At 49.0% G+C, this 23,953-nt stretch overlaps 2 protein-coding genes across 5 annotated transcripts in view; one reads left to right on the top strand and one right to left on the bottom strand.

Annotated features, from left to right (window-relative positions):
* Nucleotides 1-18,165, top strand: part of dcst2 (DC-STAMP domain containing 2) — a 323,844-nt gene extending 305,679 nt beyond the window's left edge. The window contains exons 10-12 of the mRNA XM_072548765.1: nucleotides 12,764-12,857; nucleotides 14,230-14,490; nucleotides 17,829-18,165. Coding sequence (XP_072404866.1) covers nucleotides 12,764-12,857; nucleotides 14,230-14,490; nucleotides 17,829-18,165 — 692 coding nt within the window. The remainder of the gene's footprint in view (nucleotides 1-12,763; nucleotides 12,858-14,229; nucleotides 14,491-17,828) is intronic.
* A 1,486-nt stretch (nucleotides 18,166-19,651) lies between these two features.
* The window catches only part of LOC140454044 (zinc finger and BTB domain-containing protein 7B-like), a 90,828-nt gene continuing 86,526 nt past the window's right edge, over nucleotides 19,652-23,953 (bottom strand). For all 4 annotated transcript variants that reach the window (XM_072549003.1, XM_072549005.1, XM_072549004.1 and 1 more), the window contains one exon: nucleotides 19,652-23,487. In XM_072549003.1, coding sequence (XP_072405104.1) covers nucleotides 22,437-23,487 — 1,051 coding nt within the window. In that variant the 3' untranslated portion in view covers nucleotides 19,652-22,436. The remainder of the gene's footprint in view (nucleotides 23,488-23,953) is intronic.

Genomic DNA, 23,953 nt, shown 5'->3' with positions numbered 1-23,953 from the left:
GGGTTTCAGGTTGGGTCAGCACAACACTGAGGACCGAAGGGCCTGCACTGCGCTGGGATGTTCTGTGTGCTATTTTCTGCTGCATCTACAAACCATTTTTTGTGAACTCAACTTTGTTTGTCATTTATATAAATGATCTGAATGAGAATATCGGAGCCATGGTTCGTAAGTTTGTGGATGACAACAAAATTGGGGCATAGTGGGACAATGAGGAATGTTACCTAAGATGACAGAGAGATCTTGATCAACTGGATCAATGGGCTGAGGAGTGGCAGGAGGAATTGAATTTAGATAAAGGTGAGGTATTGCATTTTGATAAAACAACCAGGGGCAGGACGGTACAATTCATAGCCAATCCACCCTAACCTACACATCCCTGGACACTATGGGACAATTTAGCATGGCCAATCCACCCTAACCTACACATCCCTGGGCACTACGGGACAATGTAGCATGGCCAATCCACCCTAACCTGCACATCCCTGGGGCACTATGGGACAATTTAGCATGGTCAATCCACCCTAACCTGCACATCCCTGGGGCACTATGGGACAATTTAGCATGGCCAACCCACCCTAAACTGCACATCCCTGGGCACTGTGGGACAATTTAGCATGGTCAACCCACCCTAACCTGCACATTCCTGGGGCACTGTGGGACAATTTAGCATGGCCAACCCACCCTAACCTGCACATCCCTGGGCACTATGGGACAATTTAGCATGGCCAATCCACCCTAACCTGCACATCCCTGGGCACTATGGGACAATTTAGCTTGGCCAATCCACCCTAACCTGCACATCCCTGGGCACTATGGGACAATTTAGCATGGCCAATCCACCCTAACCCGCACATCCCTGGGCACTATGGGACAATTTAGCATGGCCAATCCACCCTAACCTGCACATCCCTGGGCACTATGGGACAATTTAGCATGGCCAATCCACCCTAACCCGCACATCCCTGGGCACTATGGGACAATTTAGCATGGCCAATCCACCCTAACCTGCACATCCCTGGGCACTATGGGACAATTTAGCATGGCCAATCCACCCTAACCTGCCCATCCCTGGACACTATGGGACAATTTAGCATGGCCAATCCACCCTAACCTGCACATCCTTGGGCACTATGGGACAATTTAGCATGGCCAATCCACCCTAACCTGCACATCCCTGGGGCACTATGGGACAATTTAGCATGGCCAATCCACCCTAACCTGAACATCCACGGGCACTATGGGACAATTTAGCATGGCCAATCCACCCTAACCTGCACATCCCTGGGCACTACAGGACAACTTACCATGGCCAATCCACCCTAACCTGCACATCCCTGGTCACTACAGGACAACTTACCATGGCCAATCCACCCTAACCTGCACATCCCTGGGCACTATGGGACAATTTAGCATGGCCAATCCACCCTAACCTGTACATCCCTGGGGACTACGGGACAATTTAGCATGGCAAATCCACCCTAACCTGCACACCCCTGGGCACTATGGGACAATTTAGCATGGCCAATCCACCCTAACCTGCACATCCCTGGGTACTATGGGACAATTTAGCATGGCCAATCCACCCTAACCTGCACACCCCTGGGCACTATGGGACAATTTAGCATGGCCAATCCACCCTAACCTGCACATCCCTGGGTACTATGGGACAATTTAGCATGGCCAATCCACCCTAACCTGCACATCCCTGGGCACTATGGGACAATTTAGCATGGCCAATCCACCCTAACCTGCACATCCCTGGGTACTATGGGACAATTTAGCATGGCCAATCCACCCTAACCTGCACATCCCTGGGTACTATGGGACAATTTAGCATGGCCAATCCACCCTAACCTGCACATCCCTGGGCACTATGGGACAATTTAGCATGGCCAATCCACCCTAACCTGCACATTTTGGACTGTGGGAGGAAACTGGAGCACCTGGAGGCCTTCCACGCAGGGAGAAAGCACAATATCCATCCGGGCAGTAATAGAGTCATGGAATCATAGAGATGTACAGCATGGAAACAGACACTTCGGTCCAACTCGTCCATGCTGACCAAATATCCCAACCTAATCTAGTCCCTTTTGTTAGCACTTGGCCCATATCCCTCCAAACCCTTCCTATTCATGTCCCCATCCAGATGCCTCTTAAACGTTGCAATTGTACCAGCCTCCACCACTTCCTCTGGCAGCTCATTCCATACACGTACCACCCTCTGTGTGAAAAAGTTGCCCCTTAGGTCTCTTTTATATCTTTCCCTCTCACCCTAAACCTATGCCCCTCTAGTTCTGGACTCCCCCACCCCAGAGAAAAGACATTGCCTATTTACCCTATCCATGCCCCTCATGATTTTATAAACCTCTATAAGGTCACCCCTCAGCCTCCGACGCTCCAGGGAAAACAGCCCCAGCCTGTTCAGCCTCTCCCTGTAGCTCAGATCCTCCAACCCTGGCAACATCCTTGTAAATCTTTTCTGAACCCTTTCAAGTTTCACAACATCCTTCCGATAGGAAGGAGACCAGAATTGCACACAATATTCCAACAGTGGCCTAACTAATGTCCTGTACAGCTACAACATGACCCTCCCAACTCCTGTACTCAATACTCTGACCAATAAAGGAAAGCATACCAAACACCTTCTTCACTATCCTATCGACCTGTGACTCCACTTTCAAGGAGCTATGAACCTGCACTCCAAGGTCTCTTTGTTCAGCAACACTCCCGAGGACTTTACCATTAAGTATATAAGTCCTGCTAAGATTTGCTTTCCCAAAATGCAGCACCTCGCATTTATCTGAATTAAACTCCATCTGCCACTTCTCAGCCCATTGGCCCATCTGGTCCAGATCCTGTTGTAATGTGAGGTAACTCTCTTCGCTGTCCACTACACCTCCAATTTTGGTGTCATCTGCAAACTTACTAACTGTACCTCTTATGCTCACATCCAAATCATTTATATAAATGATGAAAAGTAGAGGGCCCAGCACCGATCCTTGTGGCACTCCACTGGTCACAGGCCTCCAGTCTGTAAACCAACCCTCCACCACCACCCTCTGTCTTCTACCTTTGAGCCAGTTCTGTATTCAAATGGCTAGTTCTCCCTGTATTCCATGAGATCTAACCTTGCTAACCAGTCTCCCATGGGGAACATTGTCGAACACCTTACTGAAGTCCATATAGATCACATCTACTGCTCTGCCCTCATCAATCCTCTTTGTTACTTCTTCAAAAAACTCAATCAAGTTTGTGAGACATGATTTCCCACACATAAAGCCATGTTGACTATCCCGAATCAGTCCTTGCCTTTCCAAATACATGTACATCCTGTCCCTCAGGATTCCCTCCAATAACTTGCCCACCACCGAGGTCAGGCTGACTGGTCTACAGTTCCCTGGCTTGTCTTTACCACCCTTCTTAAACAGTGGCACCACGTTTGCCAACCTCCAGTTTTCCGGCACCTCACCTGTGATTATCAATGATACAAATATCTCAGCAAGAGGCCCAGCAATCACTTCTCTAGCTTCCCACAGAGTTCTGGGGTACACCTGATCAGGTCCTGGGGATTTATCCACTTTTATGCGTTTCAAGACATCCAGCACTTCCTCCTCTGTATTCCGGACATTTTTCAAGATGTCACCATCTCTTTCCCTATATTCCATATCTTCCATATCCTTTTCCAGAGTAAACACTGATGCAAAAAACTCGTTTCGTATCTCCCCGTCTCCTGTGGCTCCACACAAAGGCTGCCTTGCTGATCTTTGAGGGGCCCTATTCTTTCCCTCGTTACCCTTTCGTCCTTAAGGCATTTGTAAAAACCCTTTGGATTGTCCTTAACCTGACTTGCCAAAACTATCTCATGTCCCCTTTTTGCCCTCCTGATTTCCCTCTTAAGTATACTCTTACTGCCTTTATACTCTTCTAAGGATTCACTTGATCTGTCCTGTCTGTACCTGACATATGCTTCCTTCTTTTTCTTAACCAAACCCTCAATTTCTTTAGTCATCCAGCATTCCCTATACCTACCAGCCTTCCCTTTCACCCTGACAGGAATATACTTTCTCTGGATTCTTGTTATCTCATTTCTGAAGGCTTCCCATTTTCCAGCCGTCCCTTTACCTGCGAACATCTGCCTCCAATCAGCTTTCGAAAGTTCTTGCCTAATACCGTCAAAATTGGCCTTTCTCCAATTTAGAACTTCAACTTTTAGATCTGGTCTATCCTTTTCCATCACTATTTTAAATCTAATAGAATTATGGTCACTGGCCCCAAAGTGCTCCCCCACTGACACCTCAGTCACCTGCCCTGCCTTATTTCCCAAGAGTAGGTCAAGTTTTGCACCTTCTCTAGTCGGTACATCCACACACTGAATCAGAAAATTGTCTTGTACACACTTAACAAATTCCTCTTTATCTAAACCCTTATGACTATGGCTGTCCTAGGCTCTGTTTGGAAAGTTAAAATCCCCTACCATAACCACCCTATTATTCTTACAGATAACTGAGATCTCCTTACAAGTTTGTTTCTCAATTTCCCTCTGACTATTGGGGGGGGTCTATAATACAATCCCAATAAGGTGATCATCCCTTTCTTATTTCTCAGTTCCACCCAATTAACTTCCCTGGATGTATTTCTGGGAATATCCTCCCTCAGCACAGCTGTAATGCTATCCCTTATCAAAAATGCCACTCTCCCTCCTCTCTTGCCTCCCTTTCTATCCTTCCTGTAGCATTTGTATCCTGGAACATTAAGCTGCCAGTCCTGCCCATCCCTGAGCCACATTTCTGTAATTGCTATGGTATCCCAGTCCCATGTTCCTAACCATGCCCTGAGTTCATCTGCCTTCCCTGTTAGGCCCCTTGCATTAAAATAAATGCAGTTTAATTTATCAGTCCTACCCTGTTCTCTGCTTTGCTCCTGCCTGCCCTGACTGTTTGACTCACTTCTGTTCTCAGCTGTACCAGTCTCAGACTGATCTCTTTCCTCACTATCTCCCTGGGTCCCCCCCCACCCCCCACCTTACTAGTTTAAATCCTCCCGCACAGCTCTAGCAAATCTCCCTGCCAGTATATGAGTCCCCTTCCAATTCAGGTGTAATCTATCCTTCTTATACAGGTCACTTCTACCCCAGAAGAGATTCCAATGATCCAAAAATGTGAATCCTTCTCCCATACACCAGCTCCTCAGCCATGCATTCATCTGCTCTATCCTTCTATTCCTGCCCTCACTAGCTCGCACCACCGGGAGTAATCCAGATATTACTACTCTCGAGGATCTCCTTTTTAAATTCCTGCCTAACTTTCTATATTCTCCCTTCAGAATCTCCTCCTTTTCCCTTCCTTTGTCTTCGGTTCCAATGTGTACAATGCCGTCCTGGTGGTCCCTCTCCCCCTTGAGAACATTCTGCACCCTCTCTGAGACATCCTTGATTTTGCACCAAGGAGATAACACACTATTCTGATTGTTCGCTGCTGGCCACAGAAACGTCTGTCTGTACCTCGGACTAGAGAATCTGCGAATACAATCGATCGCTTGGAACCCGACGTACCCCTTCTGGCATTCGAGTCAGTCTCAATAACAGAAACTTGGCTGTTTGTGCTACGTTCCCCTGAGAATCCATCACCCCCTACATCTTCCAAAACAACATACTTGTTTGAAATGGGGATTGCCACAGACGACTCCTGTACTACCTCTCCTACCTTTCCTGGAGTTAACCCATCCATGTGACTGTATCTACAGCTTTTCTCCCTTCCTATAACTGCCATCCATCACACCCCCTAGCTCTTGTAACTTCCCCATTGCTTCTAACTGTCGCTCCAATCGATCCATTCGATCTGACAGGATTCACAACCAATGACATTTATTGCAGATATGATCCTCAGTAACTCTTAAACTAGGTAATCCAAGATGGAGGATGGGAAAAATGTCTGGCTGTAAGAGCTGCTCCTTTTTTTTGAGGTATTTTAGGTGTTGGAGGTGATATCCTCAATTTCCAGGAGTAGCAATTACTGCTGTATATGCTGTCGCATTGTTTTGGAGCTTTGGGGAAAAAAAAGTCAAAACCACAGCAGTTTTAAAAGGGAGAAGAGCAGACAAAGGAAGCACCATGGTGAGGTCAGTGCAGGAGAGAGAGAGAGAGAGAGAAAATCTGCACAGTTACTGCCTTTGCTGTTTGAATTTGTGTATCGCTGGACATCGGAGCGCATCTGGGAAAATTAACAAACAATGAAATTCACAACTCATCTTGGAGGAACTGTTGGGCGAAGTTCACAGCCCAGAATCAGATAAGTTATTCGTTGTTTTAAGTCTGTCCAAGAGAAAGGCTGCAGTAGTGAGTATAGTGGGTTCTTTCTTGATTAGATGTTTTTTGGAGATAAGTCTCTTGATTAAACTTAAAATATAAGCCATAGCTATTAATTTAACCTGGGGGCAGTGTTTGTAGAGGAATAAGACGGTGTTATTTTCTGGGTCTGTAGATTGTGAAGGAGCAAAAATGGCCTTTGCAGTGATTATGTACTTCTTGTCAGATGTGGAAGTTTAAAGAGAGTTTAAGGGTTACTGCGGATTATTTCTGCCATAAATGCTGTTGGATGCGAATCTTATCAGATCGAGTGGATCGGTTGGAGAGACAGATAGAAGCGATGAGGAATTTGCAACAGCAACAGTATGTGATGGATGGCAGATATAGGAAGGGGGGGGAAGTTTCAGATACAGTCACATAGATGGGTTAACTCCAGGAAGGGTAGGAGAGGTAGGCAGCTCGTGCAGGAGTCTTTTGTGGATATACCCATTTCAAACAGGTATGCAGTTTTGGAAAATGTCGGGGGTGATGGATTCTCAGGGGAACGTAGCACAAACAGCCAAGTTTCTGGTATGGAGACTGGCTCAAATGCAACGAGGGGTACGTCGGCTTCCAAGAGATCAATTGTGTTAGGGGATTCTGTAGTCAGAGGTACAGACAGACGTTTCTGTGGCCAGCAGAGAAAAATCAGAATGGTGTGTTGTTTCCATGGTGCCAGGATCAAGGATGTCTCCGAGAGGGTGCAGAATGTTCTCATGGGGGAGAGGGGCCAGCAGGAGGTCACTGTCCACATTGGAGCCAATGACACAGGAAGGGAAAAGGTTGAGATTCTGAAGGGAAATTACAGAGAGTTAGGCAGAAATTTAAAAAGGAGGTCCTCGAGAGTAGTAATATCTGGATTACTCCCGGTGCTACGAGCTGGTGAGGGCAGGAATAGGAGGATAGAGCAGATGAATGCATGGCTGAGGAGCTGGTGTATGGGAGAAGGATTCATATTTTTGGATCATTGGAATCTCTTCTGGGGTAGAAGTGACCTGTACAAGAAGGATGGATTGCACCTGAATTGGAAGGAGACTACTGGCAGGGAGATTTGCTAGAACAGCTTGGGAGGATTTAAACGAGTAAGGTGGGGGAGGGGGGTGGGACCCAGGGAGATAGTGAGGAAAGAGATCGATCTGAGACGGGTACAGCTGAGAACAGAAGTGAGTCAAACAGTCAGGGCAGGCAGGGACAAGGTAGGACTAATAAATTAAACTGCATTTATTTCAATGCAAGGGGCCTAACAGGGAAGGCAGATGAACTCAGGGCATGGTTAGGAACATGGGACTGGGATATCATAGCAATTACAGAAACATGGCTCAGGGAGGGGCAGGACTGGCAGCTTAATGTTCCAGGATACAAATGCTACAGGAAGGATGGAAAGGGAGGCAAGAGAGGAGGGGGAGTGGCATTTTTGATAAGGGATAGTATTACAGCTGTGCTGAGGGAGGATATTCCCGGAAATACATCCAGGGAAGTTATTTGGGTGGAACTGAGAAATAAGAAAGGGATGATCACCTTATTGGGATTGTATTATAGACCCCCCCAATAGTCAGAGGGAAATTGAGAAACAAACTTGTAAGGAGACCTCAGCTATCTGTAAGAATAATAGGGTGGTTATGGTAGGGGATTTTAACTTTCCAAACATAGCCTAGGACAGCCATAGTCATAAGGGTTTAGATAAAGAGGAATTTGTTAAGTGTGTACAAGACAATTTTCTGATTCAGTGTGTGGATGTACCTACTAGAGAAGGTGCAAAACTTGACCTACTCTTGGGAAATAAGGCAGGGCAGGTGACTGAGGTGTCAGTGGGGGAGCACTTTGGGGCCATAATTCTATTAGACTTAAAATAGTGTTGGAAAAGGATAGACCAGATCTAAAAGTTGAAGTTCTAAATTGGAGAAAGGCCAATTTTGATGGTATTAGGCAAGAACTTTCGAAAGCTGATTGGGGGTAAATGTTCGCAGGTAAAGGGACAGCTGGAAAATGGGAAGCCTTCAGAAATGAGATAACAAAAACCCAGAGAAAGTATATTCCTGTTAGGGTGAAAGGGAAGGCTGGTAGGTATAGGGAATGCTGGATGACTAAAGAAATTGAAGGTTTGGTTTAGAAAAAGGAGGAAGCATATGTCAGGTATAGACAGGATAGATTGAGTGAATCCTTCAAAGAGTATAAAGGAAGTAGGAGTACACTTAAGAGGGAAATCAGGAGGGCAAAAAGGGGACATGAGATAGTTTGGCAAATAGAATTAAGGAGAATCCAAAGGGTTTTTACAAATATATTAAGGACAAAAAGGTAACGAGGGAGAGAATAGGGCCCCTCAAAGATCAGCAAAGTGGCCTTTGTGTGGAGCCACAGAAAATGGGGGAGATACTAAATGAATATTTTGCATCAGTATTTACTGTGGAAAAGGATATGGAAGATATAGACTGTAGGGAAATAGATGGTGACATCTTGCAAAATGTCCAGATTACAGAGAAGGAAGTGCTGGATGTCTTGAAACAGTTAAAGGTGGATAAATCCCCAGGACCTATCAGGTGTACCCGAGAACTCTGTGGGAAGCTAGAGAAGTGGTTGCTGGGCCTCTTGCTGAGATATCCATCATCGATAGTCACAGGTGAGGTGCTGGAAGACTGGAGGTTGGCTAACATGGTGCCACTGTTTAAGAACGGGGGTAAGGACAAGCCAGGGAACTGTAGACCAGTGAGCCTGACCTCGGTGGTGGGCAAATTGTTGGAGGGAATCCTGAGGGACAGGATGTACATTTATTTGGAAAGGCAAGGACTGATTCGGGATAGTCAACATGGATTTGTGTGTGGGAAATCATGTCTCACAAACTTGATTGAGTTTTTTGAAGAAGTAACAAAGAGGATTGATGAGGGCAGAGCAGTAGATGTGATCTATATGGACTTCAGTAAGGCGTTCGACAATGTTCCCCATGGGAGACTGGTTAGCAAGGTTAGATCTCATGGAATACAGGGAGAACTAGCCATTTGGATACAGAACTGGCTCAAAGGTAGAAGACAGAGGGTAGTGGTGGAGGGTTGTTTTTCAGACTGGAGGCCTGTGACCAGTGGAGTGCCACAAGGATCGGTGCTGGGCCCTCTACATTTTGACATTTACATAAATGATTTGGATGTGAGCATAAGAGGTACAGTTAGTAAGTTTGCAGATGACACCAAAATTGGAGGTGTAGTGGACAGTGAAGAGGGTTACCTCAGATTACAACAGGATCTGGACCAAATGGGCCAATGGGCTGAGAAGTGGCAGATGGAGTTTAATTCAGATAAATGTGAGGTGCTGTATTTTGGGAAAGCAAATCTTAGCAGGACTTATACACTTAATGGTAAGGTCCTAGGGAGTGTTGCTGAACAAAGAGACCTTGGAGTGCAGGTTCATTGCTCCTTGAAAGTGGAGTCGCAGGTAGATAGGATAGTGAAGAAGGTGTTTGGTATGCTTTCCTTTATTGGTCAGAGTATTGAGTACAGGAGTTGGGAGGGTCATGTTGCGGCTGTACAGGACATTGGTTCGGCCACTGTTGGAATATTGTGTGCAATTCTGGTCTCCTTCCTATCGGAAAGATGTTGTGAAACTTGAAAGGGTTCAGAAAAGATTTACAAGGATGTTGCCAGGGTTGGAGGATCTGAGCTACACGGAGAGGCTGAACAGGCTGTGACTGTTTCCCTGGAGTGTTGGAGGCTGATGGGTGACCTTATAGAGATTTGTAAAATCATGAGGGGCATAGATAGGGTAAATAGGCAAGGTCTTTTCCCTGGGGTCGAGGAGTCCAGAACTAGAGGGGTATAGGTTTAGGGTGAGAGGGGAAAGATATAAAAGAGACCTAAGAGGTAACTTTTTCACACAGAGGGTGGTGCGTGTATGGAATGAGCTGCCAGAGGAAGTGGTTGAGCCTGGTACAATTGCAACATTTAAGAGGCATTTGGATGGGTATATGAATAGGAAGGGTTTGGAGGGATATGGGCCGGGTGCTGGCAGGTGGGACTAGATTGGGTTGGGATATCTGGGTCAGCATGGACGGGTTGAACCGAAGGGTCTGTTTCCATGCTGTACATCTCTATGACTCTATCCCGAAAGTCCCACATCCGACAAGAAGAGCATATTACTCGACCAAAGGACATTTTGCTCCTTCCAATCTACACACCCAGAAAATAGCACCATCTTATTGCTCTATTAAACATTGCTCCGGGCTAACTTCATACTTACGGCTTCTATTTTTTAAAATCGACGTTTCAGGCAAAAGCCCTTCATCAGCACTCCTGATGAAGGGCCTTTGCCCGAAGCATCGATTTTCCCTGCTCCTCGGATGCTGCCTGACCTGCTGTGCTTTCCCAACACCACTCTGATCTTGAATCTAATCTCCAGCATCTGCAGTACCCACTTTCACTTCGTGTTATTAAAATTTAAACAAGAGACGGATCCCAATAAAAATATATAATCAAGAAAGGACCCACTCCACTCAATATCATGGATTTATAGCAAGGCTATGCTTAAAACGATTTACTTATCCGTTTCTGTGCTGTGACCTCTCCCAAACAGGTTCCTCCAAGATCAGTTGTGAATTTCGCTGCTCGTTAAGTTATCCTAGACACACTCCGATGTCCAGCGATACATGAATTCAAGCAGCAAAGGCAGTAACTGCGCAGATTCACTGCTGTGTCAGTGAGCAGTGTGGGTTTCTTTCTCTCTCTCTCCCTTCCAGACCACGTGCTTGCTTTTGTCTGTCTTTCTTCCTTTTAAAATCACTGTTGTTTTGACTTTATTTTTTCAAAATTCGAAAACAATGCAACAGCATATAAAAAGTTGCTGTTCCTGGAATTCGAGGGAATCGCCTCCAACAGCTAAAATATCTCAGAAAAGGAGCAGCCTGTTACAGTCAGAAATTGCCAGCGCTTGGCCCATATCCCTCCAAACCCTTCCCATTCATGTCCCCATCCAGGTCCCTTTTAAATGTTGTCATTGTACCAGCCTCCACCACATCCTCTGGCAGCTCATTCCATTCACGCACCCACCCTCTGTGTGAAAAAGTTGCCCCTTAGGTCTCTTTTATATCTTTCCCCTCTCACCCTAAACCTATGCCCCTCTAGTTCTGGACTCCCCGACCCCAGGGAAAAGACCTTGTCTATTTACCCTATACATGCCCCCTCATGGTTTTATAAACCTCTATAAGGTCACCCCTCAGCCTCCGACGCTCCAGGGAAAACAGCCCCAGCCTGTTCAGCCTCTCCCTGTAGCTCAAATCCTCTGAACCTGGCAACATCCTTGTAAATCGTTTCTGAACCTTTTCCAATTTCACAACACCTTTCCGACTGGAAGGAGACCGGAATTGCACGCAGTATTCCAAAAGTGGCCTGACCAACGTACTGTACAGCTGCAACATGACCTCCCAACTCCTGGACTCAATACTCTGATCAATAAAGGAAAGCATACCAAACGCCTTCTTCATTATCCTATCTACCTGCGACTCCACTTTCAAGGAGCTATGAACCTGCACTCCAAGGTCTCTTTGTTTGGCAACACTCCCCAGGACCTTACCATTAAGTGTATAAGTCCTGCTAAGATTTGCTTTCCCAAGATACAGCACCTCACATTTATCTGAATTAAACTCCATCTGCCACTTCTCAGCCCACTGGCCCATCTGGTCAAGATCCTGTTGTAATGTGAGGTAACCCTCTTCGCTGTCCACTACCCCTCCAATTTTGGTGTTTTCTGCAAACTTACTAACTGTACCTCTTATGCTCGCATCCAAATCATTTATATAAATGATGAAAAGTAGAGGACCCAGCACCGATCCTTGTGGCACTCCACTGGTCACAGGCCTCCAGTCTGAAAAGCAACCTTCCACCTCTGTCTCTGATCTCTCTTTCTTACTCTGCACCCTCTCTGAGTTGTAACCCCGCATTCCACGCTCTCTCTGATGTGCTTCTCGAATGAGGTGGCAGTTGCCCGAGGGTAGAATCGAACCCAGGTCCTTGGCGCCGTGAGGCAGCAGCGCTAACCACCGAGCCACTGTGATGCCCTGGCATGGCATGACCCAACCCACACCCGGGTCTCTCCCCTGCTCTGACCGCCAGCCGTTGGGCGTGTGTCGGAAGGGTAGGCGTGCAACGTGACTCGTCGGGGTGGCTTTGTCAGCGTGCCTTTTCTGTGGAACGCCAAGTCTCTGGATCGGGAGCCTCAGGGTCCTCAGTGACTCCGTGTGCCACCGCAGACCCGAGGGAGAGAAGTCTCTGTCGGCAAGATGAAACCTGAAGTGGGAGAGAGAGAGCAGTCGAGCCCAACGGCCGATTCCTGTGTGGTCCATTGTGAGAGAGAATCCAGAACACTGACACACACAACACGCCCCCTTCTTGTCCAAGTTCCTTTGACCCTCGTTTGAACCAATACTTGCTCCCTCTCTAGGATTCTACTGCACTGACTGCTACCAGCACATGAACAACATCTGTTCAATCTGCATGGGACCACTGGCATACCAGGGAGACATCGATGAGGAGGTGTAAGTACGATGACTGTCGCTCTTCGAGTCACCGACGTGTTTTCCTTTAGACTTGCGGGTGTCACTGAGGCAGCATGTGTGATTGGCCCCGAAACACTCCTTTTGAAGATGGCTGTGTACCGTCTCGCACAAACAGAGCAGTCCCCCGTGTGGTGCAGGGGCTCCCACGTATTGTCAGGGAGGGAGCTCAAGGCTTTGGACCCTGTCTGTGGTTGACCGCCAAGATTGGGTTCTTTTGGAGTCCGATGTCAGGTTTGTCAGCAACACTCAATATTTGTGCTGCGGTAAGAACTCAGCCTTGGAAAGAGTCCGGGATCACAGACCTCACGGTGAACCCACCCGAACCTGCACATCCCTGGGGACTACGGGACAATTTAGCATGGCCAATCCACCCTAAGCTGCACATCCCTGGGCACTACGGGACAATTTAGCATGGTCAATCCACCCTAACGTGCACATCCCCTGGCACTATGGGACAATTTAGCATGGCCAGTCCACCCTAAGCTGCACATCCCTGGGCACTATGGGACAATTTAGCATGGCCAACCCACCCTAACCTGCACATCCCTGGGGCACTACGGGACAATTTAGCACGGCCAATCCACCCTAACCTGCACATCCCTGGGCACTATGGGACAATTTAGCATGGCCAATCCACCCTAACCTGCACATCCCTGGGCACTATGGGACAATTTAGCATGGCCAATCCACCCTAACCTGCACATCCTTGGGCACTACAGGACAATTTAGCATGGCCAATCCACCCTAACCTGTACATCCCTGGGCAGTACGGGACAATTTAGCATGGCCAACCCACCCTAACCTGCACATCCCTGGGTACTCTGGGACAGTTTAGCATGGCCAATCCACCCTAACGTGCACATCCCTGGGTACTCTGGGACAGTTTAGCATGGCCTAACCTGCACGTACGAGGACACTACGGATAATTTCTTATGGCCAATCCACACTAACGTGCGCGTCTTTGGACAGCGAGAGGAAACCAGCAATCCCAGATGAAACCCATGCAGTCACGGGGAGAACGTGCAAGCTGCACTCAGTCACCAGGGCTGGAATGGAATCAGAGTCCCTGGCAGCGATGCTAACCGTTGAACCAGCGTGCCACCCACCTCCTCCACCTCACACTGCTCGCCTTTTGGTGCCTGTTTGAGGGGGAGTAGGGGGAAGAAGAGGGATGATTGTTTGGGATCTTGCTGTGCACTGATGTCACACTATCGCAGGGATGTTGAGCGGGGGAGGGGATGTGAAGTTTATTGGCGGAGAGGCCGTACGTGTTCCCCCTCTCGGAGTGAGTGGCCTTGCAAAACCTTAATCTCCTCCCACTTCCCCCCACCCCGTTCCCCCATCCCCCCAGGGACTCCAGCGACTCTGGCAAAGTGCAACTGTGGCTCAGCGCCCTGGAAAAGATGAAGAGCCGGCAGGACAAGGCCAAGCAGGAACGGAGGGAGCTGCGCGCCCTCCTGAAGCGGAGGATCAGGGCCGCACTCTACGAGAACCTGGACATCGCCGGGGAGAAGCAGGCCGCTCTCAAGGCTGCCCTCCTCGGGCGGGAGTCCACAGGCCCTTCCAGCGATGGCCTGGAGTCCGCAGTCCCTGGGCGACCCAGTGACAAAAGGTAACAGCACCAAGGAAACGTCAGGAGGAAGCTTTCGCACGAGGAGCCCATTATGTGCGGCCAGGGTGGTTAAGAAGGCTTGCATTCATTGCTCACACCGAGGAGCTGGTATGGCATGTTCAGGTCAAACAGAAGACATGTTCTAGAGAACTGTGTCCAGTTCTGGCTTCCCTGGTACAGGAAGGATACTGCAACTTTTGAGTTTTTTGCACTGAAGACGTATAAACTTAATGGTAAGGTCCGAGGGTGTGTTGCTGAACAAAGAGACCTTCGAGTGCAAGCCCATTTGGATGTGGGGATAAGAGGTACAGTTAGTCCATTTGCAAATGACACCAAAATCGGAGATGTGGTGGACAGCAAAGAAGGTTACCTCAGATTACAACAGGATCTGGACCAGATGGGCCAAGGGGCTGAGGAGTGGCAGATGGAGTTTAATTCAGATAAATGCGAGGTGCTGCATTTTGGGAAAGCAAATCTTAGCAGGACTTATACACTTAAAGGTAAGGTCCTGGGGAGTGTTGCTGAACAAAGAGACCTTGGAGTGCAGGTTCATAGCTCCTTGAAAGTGGAGTCGCAGGTAGATAGGATAGTGAAGAAGGTGTTTGGTATGCTTTCCTTTATTGGTCAGAGTATTGAGTACAGGAGTTGCAGCTGTACAGGAAATTGGTTAGACCACTGTTGGAATATTGTGTGCAATTCTGGTCTCCCAGTTATAGGAAGGAAGTTGTGAAACTTGTAAGGGCTCAGAAAAGATTTACAAGGATGTTGGAGGGTTTGAGCTACAGGGAGAGGCTGAACAGGCTGGACCTGTTTTCTCTGGAGCGTCGGAGGCTGAGGGGTGACCTTATAGAGGTTTATAAAATCATGAGGAGCATGAATAGGGTGATTAGACAAGGTCTTTTCCCTGGGGTGGGGGGAGTCCGGAACTAGAGGGGCATAGGTTTAGGGTGAGAGGGAGACCTAAGGGACAACCTTTTCACACAGAGGGTGATGCGTGTATGGAATGAGCTGCCAGAGGATGTGGTGGAGGCGGGGACAATGACAGCATTTAAAAGGCATCCGGATGGGTATATGAATAGGGTTTGGAGGGATCTGGGCTGGGTGCTGGCAGGTGGGACTAGATTGGGTTGGGGATATCTGGGTCGGCATGGACGGGTTGGACCGAAGGGTCTGTTTCTGTACATCTCTGTAGCTCTGGTTGTAAGTTTGTTCGCTGAGCTGATAGGTTTGTTCTCGGACATTTCGTCACCACGCTGGGTAAACACCATCGGTGAGCCTCCGGTGAAAAAGCGCTGGGGTTACGTCCTGCTCTCTATTTATGTGCCTTGGTCCGTTAACATGGGTCACATCATTTCCAGTCCTTTCTCCCCCCCCCCCAGAGGTTGGTAAAACGGGGTCCGAATAAATGTTTTTATTGATGGTGTTCCGCTTCGAATGCCGGATATTAAACACATCGATCATTTACCAACCTCTGAGATAAAGAATTGGAAATGAAATCACCCACTCCAACAGACTAAGGCACATAAGTAGAAAGCAGGAGGGAACACCAGCAATTCACTGGTGGCTCATTGATGATGTTACCGAGCATGGTGACAAAACATCTGAGAGCACATCTACCAGCTCAGCGAGCAAACATACAACCCAGGTCAGCTAATTATTAAGCTGGAGAGGGTTCAGAAGAGATTTACCGGCATGTTGCTCTCAGTGGAGGGGTTTGGGTTCTAAGGAGTGGTTGGGACTCTTTTCTTTTTACTGGATGTTTATAAAATCACAAGGGGCGTACATAAGTTGAATGGCAGGTGTCTTTTCCCTAGAGTGGGGGATTTCAAGACGGGCGGGGGGCATATTTATAAACTGAGAGGGGAAAGGTTTAAAGAAGACTCAAGCAATTTATTTTTTTTTAAATACAAAGCGGTTCGTGTGTGGAAAGAACTTCCAGAGGAAGAGGTAGTAAAGTTATGTTCAAAAGACATTCGGATAAGCACGTGAACAGGAAATGTTTGGAGGGATATGGGACAGGCAGGTGGGACTAGATTAGTTTAGGATTATGGTTGGCACGGACTGGTTGAAGTGTCTGTTTGCGTGCTGCGAGACTCTATAAGCTGATTCACCCGTTTCCCCCCCCGCCGCCACCTCTCAAAATAAAGCCATCGGGATGGGGGCCCGGGGTGAAGGGGCTCAGATTTCTACTCCCCTTCGACCCGCTCAGAATTTAACAGTTTCAGACAGAGCACAGGTCGTCCGTGTGTGTAGCATTGGCTGCCTCATCAAGCAATAGGGTGGCACAGGAGCTGACAAGCCCCTCCGCTTGGTCATAGAATCCCTAGTGTGGAAGCAGGCCATTTGGCCCATTGAGTGCACACCAATCCTCCGAAGAGCATCCCACTTGGCACGGACTGGTTGGGCCATAGGGTCTGTTTCCATGCTGTGCGACTCTGTGAAAGAGATAGGTCGGGTGAGCAGGATAACGGAACACAATGTAAGAAAACATGGGAGTGTCCGTTTTGGCAAGGAGGATAGCAACAAAGCATACTATTAAAATGGTGAGAGATTGCAGAGCTCCGAGGTGCAGAGGGATCTAGGCATCCTAGTGCATTAATCACGAAAGATTGGTGCAGGGCTACGGCAAGTAATTTGGAAAACCAATGCAGAGTGTCCCTGATTTGCAAATGTCCGACTTACTGATGCGATCCCATTCATGGTCAGAACATTTCAATTCAGATTGTCATTTGGGGATAGAGGTGGGGGGGAGGGGGTTGGCGTGGGGAGTGTTTGTGGAGGTCTGGGAGACCCTCCCCACCAAAATAAAACTGCTGGCTATGGATGGACCACAACCGAGATGGAGGTGTTTTTAATTGGGTTAAGGGAACTGAGGAATAAGGAACCAATGAAAAAAAATGTTCTCTGATCGAATGGAGGGAAAAGATCAAAAAGGTTGAGTTACTGTCGAACAGGCTCAACAAGATGGCTGAATGGGCCTCCTGTGTAACAGGCTCGAGGAAGGGGCTGAATGGCCTCCTGTTCCTGTGTAACAGGCTGGAGGAGGAGGGTGCTAAATGTTCTCCTGTTCCTGTGTAACAGGCTGGAGGAAGGGGGCTGAATGGCTTCCTGTTCCGGGCTGAATGGTCTCCTGTTCCTGCGTAATAGGCTCGGGAGGGGGTGCTGAATGGCCTCCAGTTCCTGTGTAACATGTGTGAGTGGTGGCTGAACATGGCTCAGAAACCCTTGTGTGCTTCACTTATGGAAATGGCTCATCTCTCAAACATTCCTTCTCCACCCGCCCCTACTTTCCCTGCTCCCACCTCCCCTTGCACCCACTCCCACCCTGGGCCCGGCAGTGAGAGCGAGCCGGATTTCGGGTACCAGGAGAAATCGCCGGAGGAGGAGACGAGCCCGGAGGAGCCGTACGACCCCAGCGAGTTCATCACCAAGAGGAGCAGCCGGGACCTGGTCACGGTGGCCGACCTGGAGCGGGCAGAGAGGCGGGGGCGCCAGCGGCAGGATACGCCCTCCCTCAGTGGCAGTGACAGCGGCAGTGAGGCTGGCTCCCTGAGGGACGTGCGCGTGGACACGCCCAGCACCAGTGGCACCACTGTCACTGCTCAGGCGCAAACGCCCCTGACCTACACCCACATGGACGAGGACTGGAAACTGGTCCTGCCCAAACTCAAATAGGACTGACGGGGGTGGGGGGGGGAGAACCAAGGGAGGGAGTCACGTTTACCTCAGTTATACACAGCAGATTTCGGTGGGGGATGTGGGGGGAAGGGAGGGAGTCACGTTTACCTACGTTATACACAGCAGACAAATACAGGTCCAAGGGAAATAACTGCACTCCATCACCCCTCATTCCCTATGGTCCAATAGGGTCAGGGCAGTGGAGCAGCTGGAATGGGGGGAGGGGCAATGTCAGACCGCGCCACTGTAAATGCCTCCATCTGAATAAAATAATATTTGATCGTCATTGACTGGTTGAGAACTTGATTCTTGGTGCGACACAGAGAGTGGGGGGGTAGAGAGAGAGAAATTAAAGTTGCACGCAATCAGGACAAAACTGCAAGAATGCCGTATCTTGGGAGGGGTGCAACAATTTACTCTGCGGGAGGCGAGGACTCCCACTTTCTCTCCACCGCACCCCGCCGAAGAAAATAAAATAAAACATTTAATGAGCTGAAATTAATCACAACCGAGCTGATGAACTGAGAGACACTCGTGAAAAGCAGCTGAGAGATCAAAATTTATTTCCACTACCCATCAGTGATAAACAGGCCACCATCATTAAGGCACATTCTTTATCGTTTTAAAAAGAAATCAGTATTTACAGCCAGCACAGGAACGCACGCGCGCACACACAAAAAAAATTAAAATCATCTTGCATGATAACAAGTGCATTCTTAATGTCAAAAACGCCAAAATCTCATCCTGCAACCTAATAAAAATTATTGATGTCAAATCAAATCTCTCTTGGAAGGGTTAAAAACTTGCGAGGAATGTCCTGTGCCACAAGACCACGGGGATCTGGACCCTGGTGTGGTACAGTCTGCAAAGCCGGGTTGCTGGGCAGAAACCCGGGTGGAGGTTTGGGGGTGGGGGGGGAGCTATACATCAAACAAACAAATGAACAAAACTCGATAAGGTGCACAAAGGAATCCCCTCCAAAAATCAGGTCCACAGGCTGGAGAGGTAAAATTAAGCTAAAAGGGGTTGGGGGGGGGGGGTACACACGTATTAGAGGTTAAAGTGCAACTAGGCTATGGTCTAAACACCGAACAGAAAGACTGACAGTGCAGCAAGTGCAAGAGTCGGAGCTATGCTCCAATGGTCAAGTTCAACAATGTCAAGGGTACCAGCCTCCTACTACCCTCAGCGGGAGGTACCTCTTTTCAGAAAACCTCAAAACATTTCCAGCATTTGCAAGCCCACTACCACTCACCGCGCATACATTCCAGTCCCAGCAGTATCACCCACCCCAACCCCGGGGGAGGAGGGGAAGGGGGTATTGTCCAGGGGGTCCAGCCAAATTCAGCCACCGAGTTTGCCCCCTGCCGTGCCTTTCAGCACAGACACCCACACCTGCCTTTGCTGGCGGTTCTTTTTAGGACAGTGTGGGAGACCCCCCGCACCCTCCCCCCCCCCCCCCCGCACCCCCCCCCTCCCCCCCACACCCCCAGCATGGACCCTGCACCCAAGACCCGACGTTTTTAAAACAAACCTTTGCCCTCCTCGACCGGGATGCAATTCTCCATCCAGGGTCAGAAAGTAAGGGGGGGGGGGGGAAACAGAGCACAAGGTCAGGGACAGGGGAAAGCTCCCTCTACACTGTCCCCCCTCATCAAACACTCTCAGGACAGGGACAATGCCGGGTTAGGTACAGAGTAAAGCTCCCTCTACACTGTCCCCCCTCCCCCCATCCCAGGGACAGGGACAGCACCGGGTTAGATACAGAGTAAAACTCCCTCTACACTGTCCCCCTCTCCCAGGGACAGGGACAGCACGGGGTTAGATACAGAGTAAAGCTCCCTCTACACTGTCCCCCCTCCCCCCATCCCAGGGACAGGGACAGCACCGGGTTAGATACAGAGTAAAGCTCCCTCTACACTGTCCCCCCCCATCCCAGGGACAGGGACAGCACCGGGTTAGATACAGAGTAAAGCTCTCTCAACATTGTTTCCCCCCCATCCCAGGGACAGGGACAGCACGGGGTTAGATACAGAGTAAAGCTACCACTACACTGTCTCCCCCCAACCCAGGGACAGGGACAGCACCGGGTTAGATACAGAGTAAAGCTCCCTCTACACTATCCCCCCTAACCCAGGGACAGGGACAGCACCGGGTTAGATACAGAGTAAAGCTCCCTCTACACTATCCCCTCTATCCCAGGGACAATGCGGGATTAGATACTGGGAACATTACCAAACCCCTCCCCCCCTCCCCCAACCGAGCTCCATAAGAAAACAAAAAGTGCTTTTTGACATTTCTTTGTCAGGCTGAGGGGTGTGTCGCCCTGACCAACAGTCCCCCCCATCATTAAAATGATGTCACAGTGTCCGGTAAACGCGGGTGGACCAACGCCCCCACAGTCCTGCCTCACCACTGGGTGAGCAGTGAGCGGGGAGCCGTCGTCCGCCACTTGCATTGGTTTGGAACCGGGAAAGTGCACACTGGGCAAACTGCATGCCTCCGGGGAGAGGGGGAGGGCGAGGGGAAAGGAGTTGGAGAGGGAAGGAGAAAGAGAGAGAGAGAGAGAGAGAGAGAAAGAGCATTAAAAAGAGGCAGCAGTCTACAGCAGACAATCAAACAGATATATCTGAAAAGATTCAAGATTTCAAAACCTTGTGTATCGTATAAAAGGTTCAATTTCCGATCAGTAATTAAATAAAGTTGTTACTATATTTGCTGATAATATTTCACATTCACACACATGCATAGGGCAGCAACATTTATAACTTTTAATATACTTTTATACATAATTTAAAATATATTAATATTTCAAATCTACCTTCACTCTCATCACCCTGAGGTCAGGTGATAAACTAGTGGAATCACATCTGTTTTCTCAATGGTTCAGAAATTTATTTTTGTTTTGGTGAGCTGGTTCTGCAAGTGGTTACTAACCGCAAGCAGGGGCGCAGAGTTCTTGGTGAGAGCTGTGCTCGATTCTCCAGAGAGGAGGGGTGTGTGTGTGTGTGTCAGGGGGGTGGGGGTGGTGGGGGGGGTGGGTAGGATTTCAGCGGGGAAGGTGTGACGAAGAACAAAGGCCAAACGGAGACCATCCTGTGGATTTGGAAACGATGGCTACGCTGGCCGGACATGTAGAGCCAAGTGCAAATGCTTCGCCCTTTTCGGAAACGGGGGCAGGTCAGAAAAGCCCAAGAGTGGCAGGTCCTCACCCGCACCACATGATGCAACAATTGCACCAAAGTGAGCCAACTCTAACTCTCCGGAGAAAGTTGCTTGGCAGCTTGTGTGTCTCCCGCTTGCTCTCCTGGACTGCCTGATACCAGTACCCATCAGGGGCGACATTCCTCCAGGGATGTGCCCGATGCTTGTGCCTGTGTGCTGGGCATCACATCAGACACAAATGGCTTCTCGCTGCCAAAGTGAGAACATTCAAAAACATGTAACGCCCAATTATCTCAGACATATACACACACACACACACACACACACACACACAGTCACAGGTACAGACATATACATACAAATCAGATGCTCACACATTTTCACACCTCCACGCACACATTCACTCAGCCACACATTTGCACATTTACATACACACACACACACACACTCACTCACCAAATGCAGACACAAATGTTTACACACGTGTACACATTCATTCACATAAATTCATGCGCGCACACATACGCAAGTTTAAACATGTACAAAGACATTGACTCAGACACAAATGCATACACATTTACACATGCGTACACATTCACACAAACACATGTGCACACACTTGCATATTTACACAAGTACGCACACAGTCATGAATGCATACACATAACATGCACACTTACACACACATTCATGCACACAAACACATGCATGCTTGTACACTTGCACAAGTCCACACACATTCACTCAGACACAAACACATGCACACACTCCCATGTACACACATACATGTACACATTCACTCAGACACACACAAGTACACACGCTCACTTGCACTTTACGCAAGTATACACACAGACATTCACTTAGACATATACAGACACACACAAAAACAGTGTTTCATTGCAACAGTTGCCACTTATCCCAGAAACATTAAAAAGGTGCATAGAGGCAGACACTTGTCCTGAACGGCTTAAAGCATATTTTTTTAAAAACCCTGCCTCCCACAGCCTGCTTCACAGTCCCACTGAAGCAGATAATATGCAAAGGTTTGAGCAGGGGAGTTTTGCAGCAATCTATAAAAAAAATAACTGTGCTTGGTCAGATTATGAGGGATCCACCAGGATGTCTTCCCCTGGCTGACTATTCCACTTCACAGTGCTGTGGCCCCAAACTCGCAAGTTATCCTGGTCACTGTCTCCTTCTGTTTGTGGGGGCTCCACTGTCATCCTGTATCGCTCTGGGAATGTGCCGTCTAGTCCCAGAGGTGCCCCCCTGATCCTGTATCCCTCGGGAAAGGTACAATCTATTCCCAGAGGCTCCTTCTTGATCCTGTATCCCTCTGGAAATTTCCTGCTGATCCTCAAGGGCTCCTTCTTGATCCCATATCCCTCTGGGATCGCACCATCAATCCCTGGGGACTCCCTCTTGATCCCATATCCCTCCGGGAAATTCCTATCTGCCCCCGAGGGCTCCTTCTTGATCCCATATCCCTCTGGGATCGCACCATCAATCCCTGGGGACTCGCTCCTGATCCCATATCCCTCTGGGAATTTCCTGTCTGTCCCCGAGGGCTCCCTCTTGATCCCGTAGTCCTCTGGGAATGCACCGTCGATTCCTGGGGATTCCCTCTTGATCCCATATCCCTCCGGGAATTTCCTGTCTGTCCCCGAGGGCTCCCTCTTGATCCCATAGTCCTCTGGGAATGCACTGTCGATTCCCAGGGTTTCCTTCTCAATCCCATATTCCTCTGGGAATGCACCGTCTATTCCATGGGTCTCCCTCTTGATCCTGTATCCCTCTGGGAAGACACAGTCCATTCCTGGGGTCTCTCTCTCGATCCTGTAATCCTCTGGGAAGGTGCCATCCATTCCTGAGTGCTCCCAGTTGACCAGGTGCTCCTGCGGTCCCTGGCTGTCACCCCGGCGCTTCCTGGTGCGGATCTCCAGACAGTTCTGGCCCTTCAGGTGTCGCTGGAGATGGTCAATACGTACAAAGGCCTTCCGACACTGGCTGCACTCAAAGGGCCTGTCCCCAGTGTGGAGCCGGGCGTGGTTCTTCAGGTCATAGCTGTGGAGGAAGCGAGCATCACAGCAGGTACATGAGTACGGCCTCTCGCCCGTGTGTTTCCTCATGTGAATCTTCAGCTTGTCATTCCTGCGGGTTCCGAGATGGGCACGAGATCGCGAAGGGAAAACAAGAGGAAGACAGGGTTCAGAACAAGCACAGTTTCCCATGGGTTGCCGCACTCTAATCCCCCTCCCCCTACCCCCGTCCCCAATTGGAACACTCTGCTCCCCCCAACCCCAACCCCCCCTCCCCCCCCCCCAACCCTGTTCCACTCCTGGAACACAACGGGGCAATGCGATGCCCCTCATGGCCAAATATCCAACCACCACTGAGCGGCACGGTGGTTAGCGCTGCTGCTGCACAGAGCCGGGGACCCGGGTTCGATTCCAGCCTCAGGGCAACTGTGTCTGTGTAGTTTGCACATTCTCCTCCATCCTACCCCTCCCCCGCTACCCCGTATCCTCCGGTTTCCTCCCACAGTCCAAAAGATGAGTAGGTTAGGGTGGATTGGCCATGCTAAATTGTCCCATAGTGCCCAGGGATGTGCAGGTTA

Source organism: Chiloscyllium punctatum, chromosome 28, assembly GCF_047496795.1.
Source record: "Chiloscyllium punctatum isolate Juve2018m chromosome 28, sChiPun1.3, whole genome shotgun sequence".
Lineage (NCBI taxonomy): Eukaryota > Metazoa > Chordata > Chondrichthyes > Orectolobiformes > Hemiscylliidae > Chiloscyllium > Chiloscyllium punctatum.
Note: the sequence above shows the minus strand (reverse complement) of the source record. Positions and strands in the feature narration are given on the sequence as shown.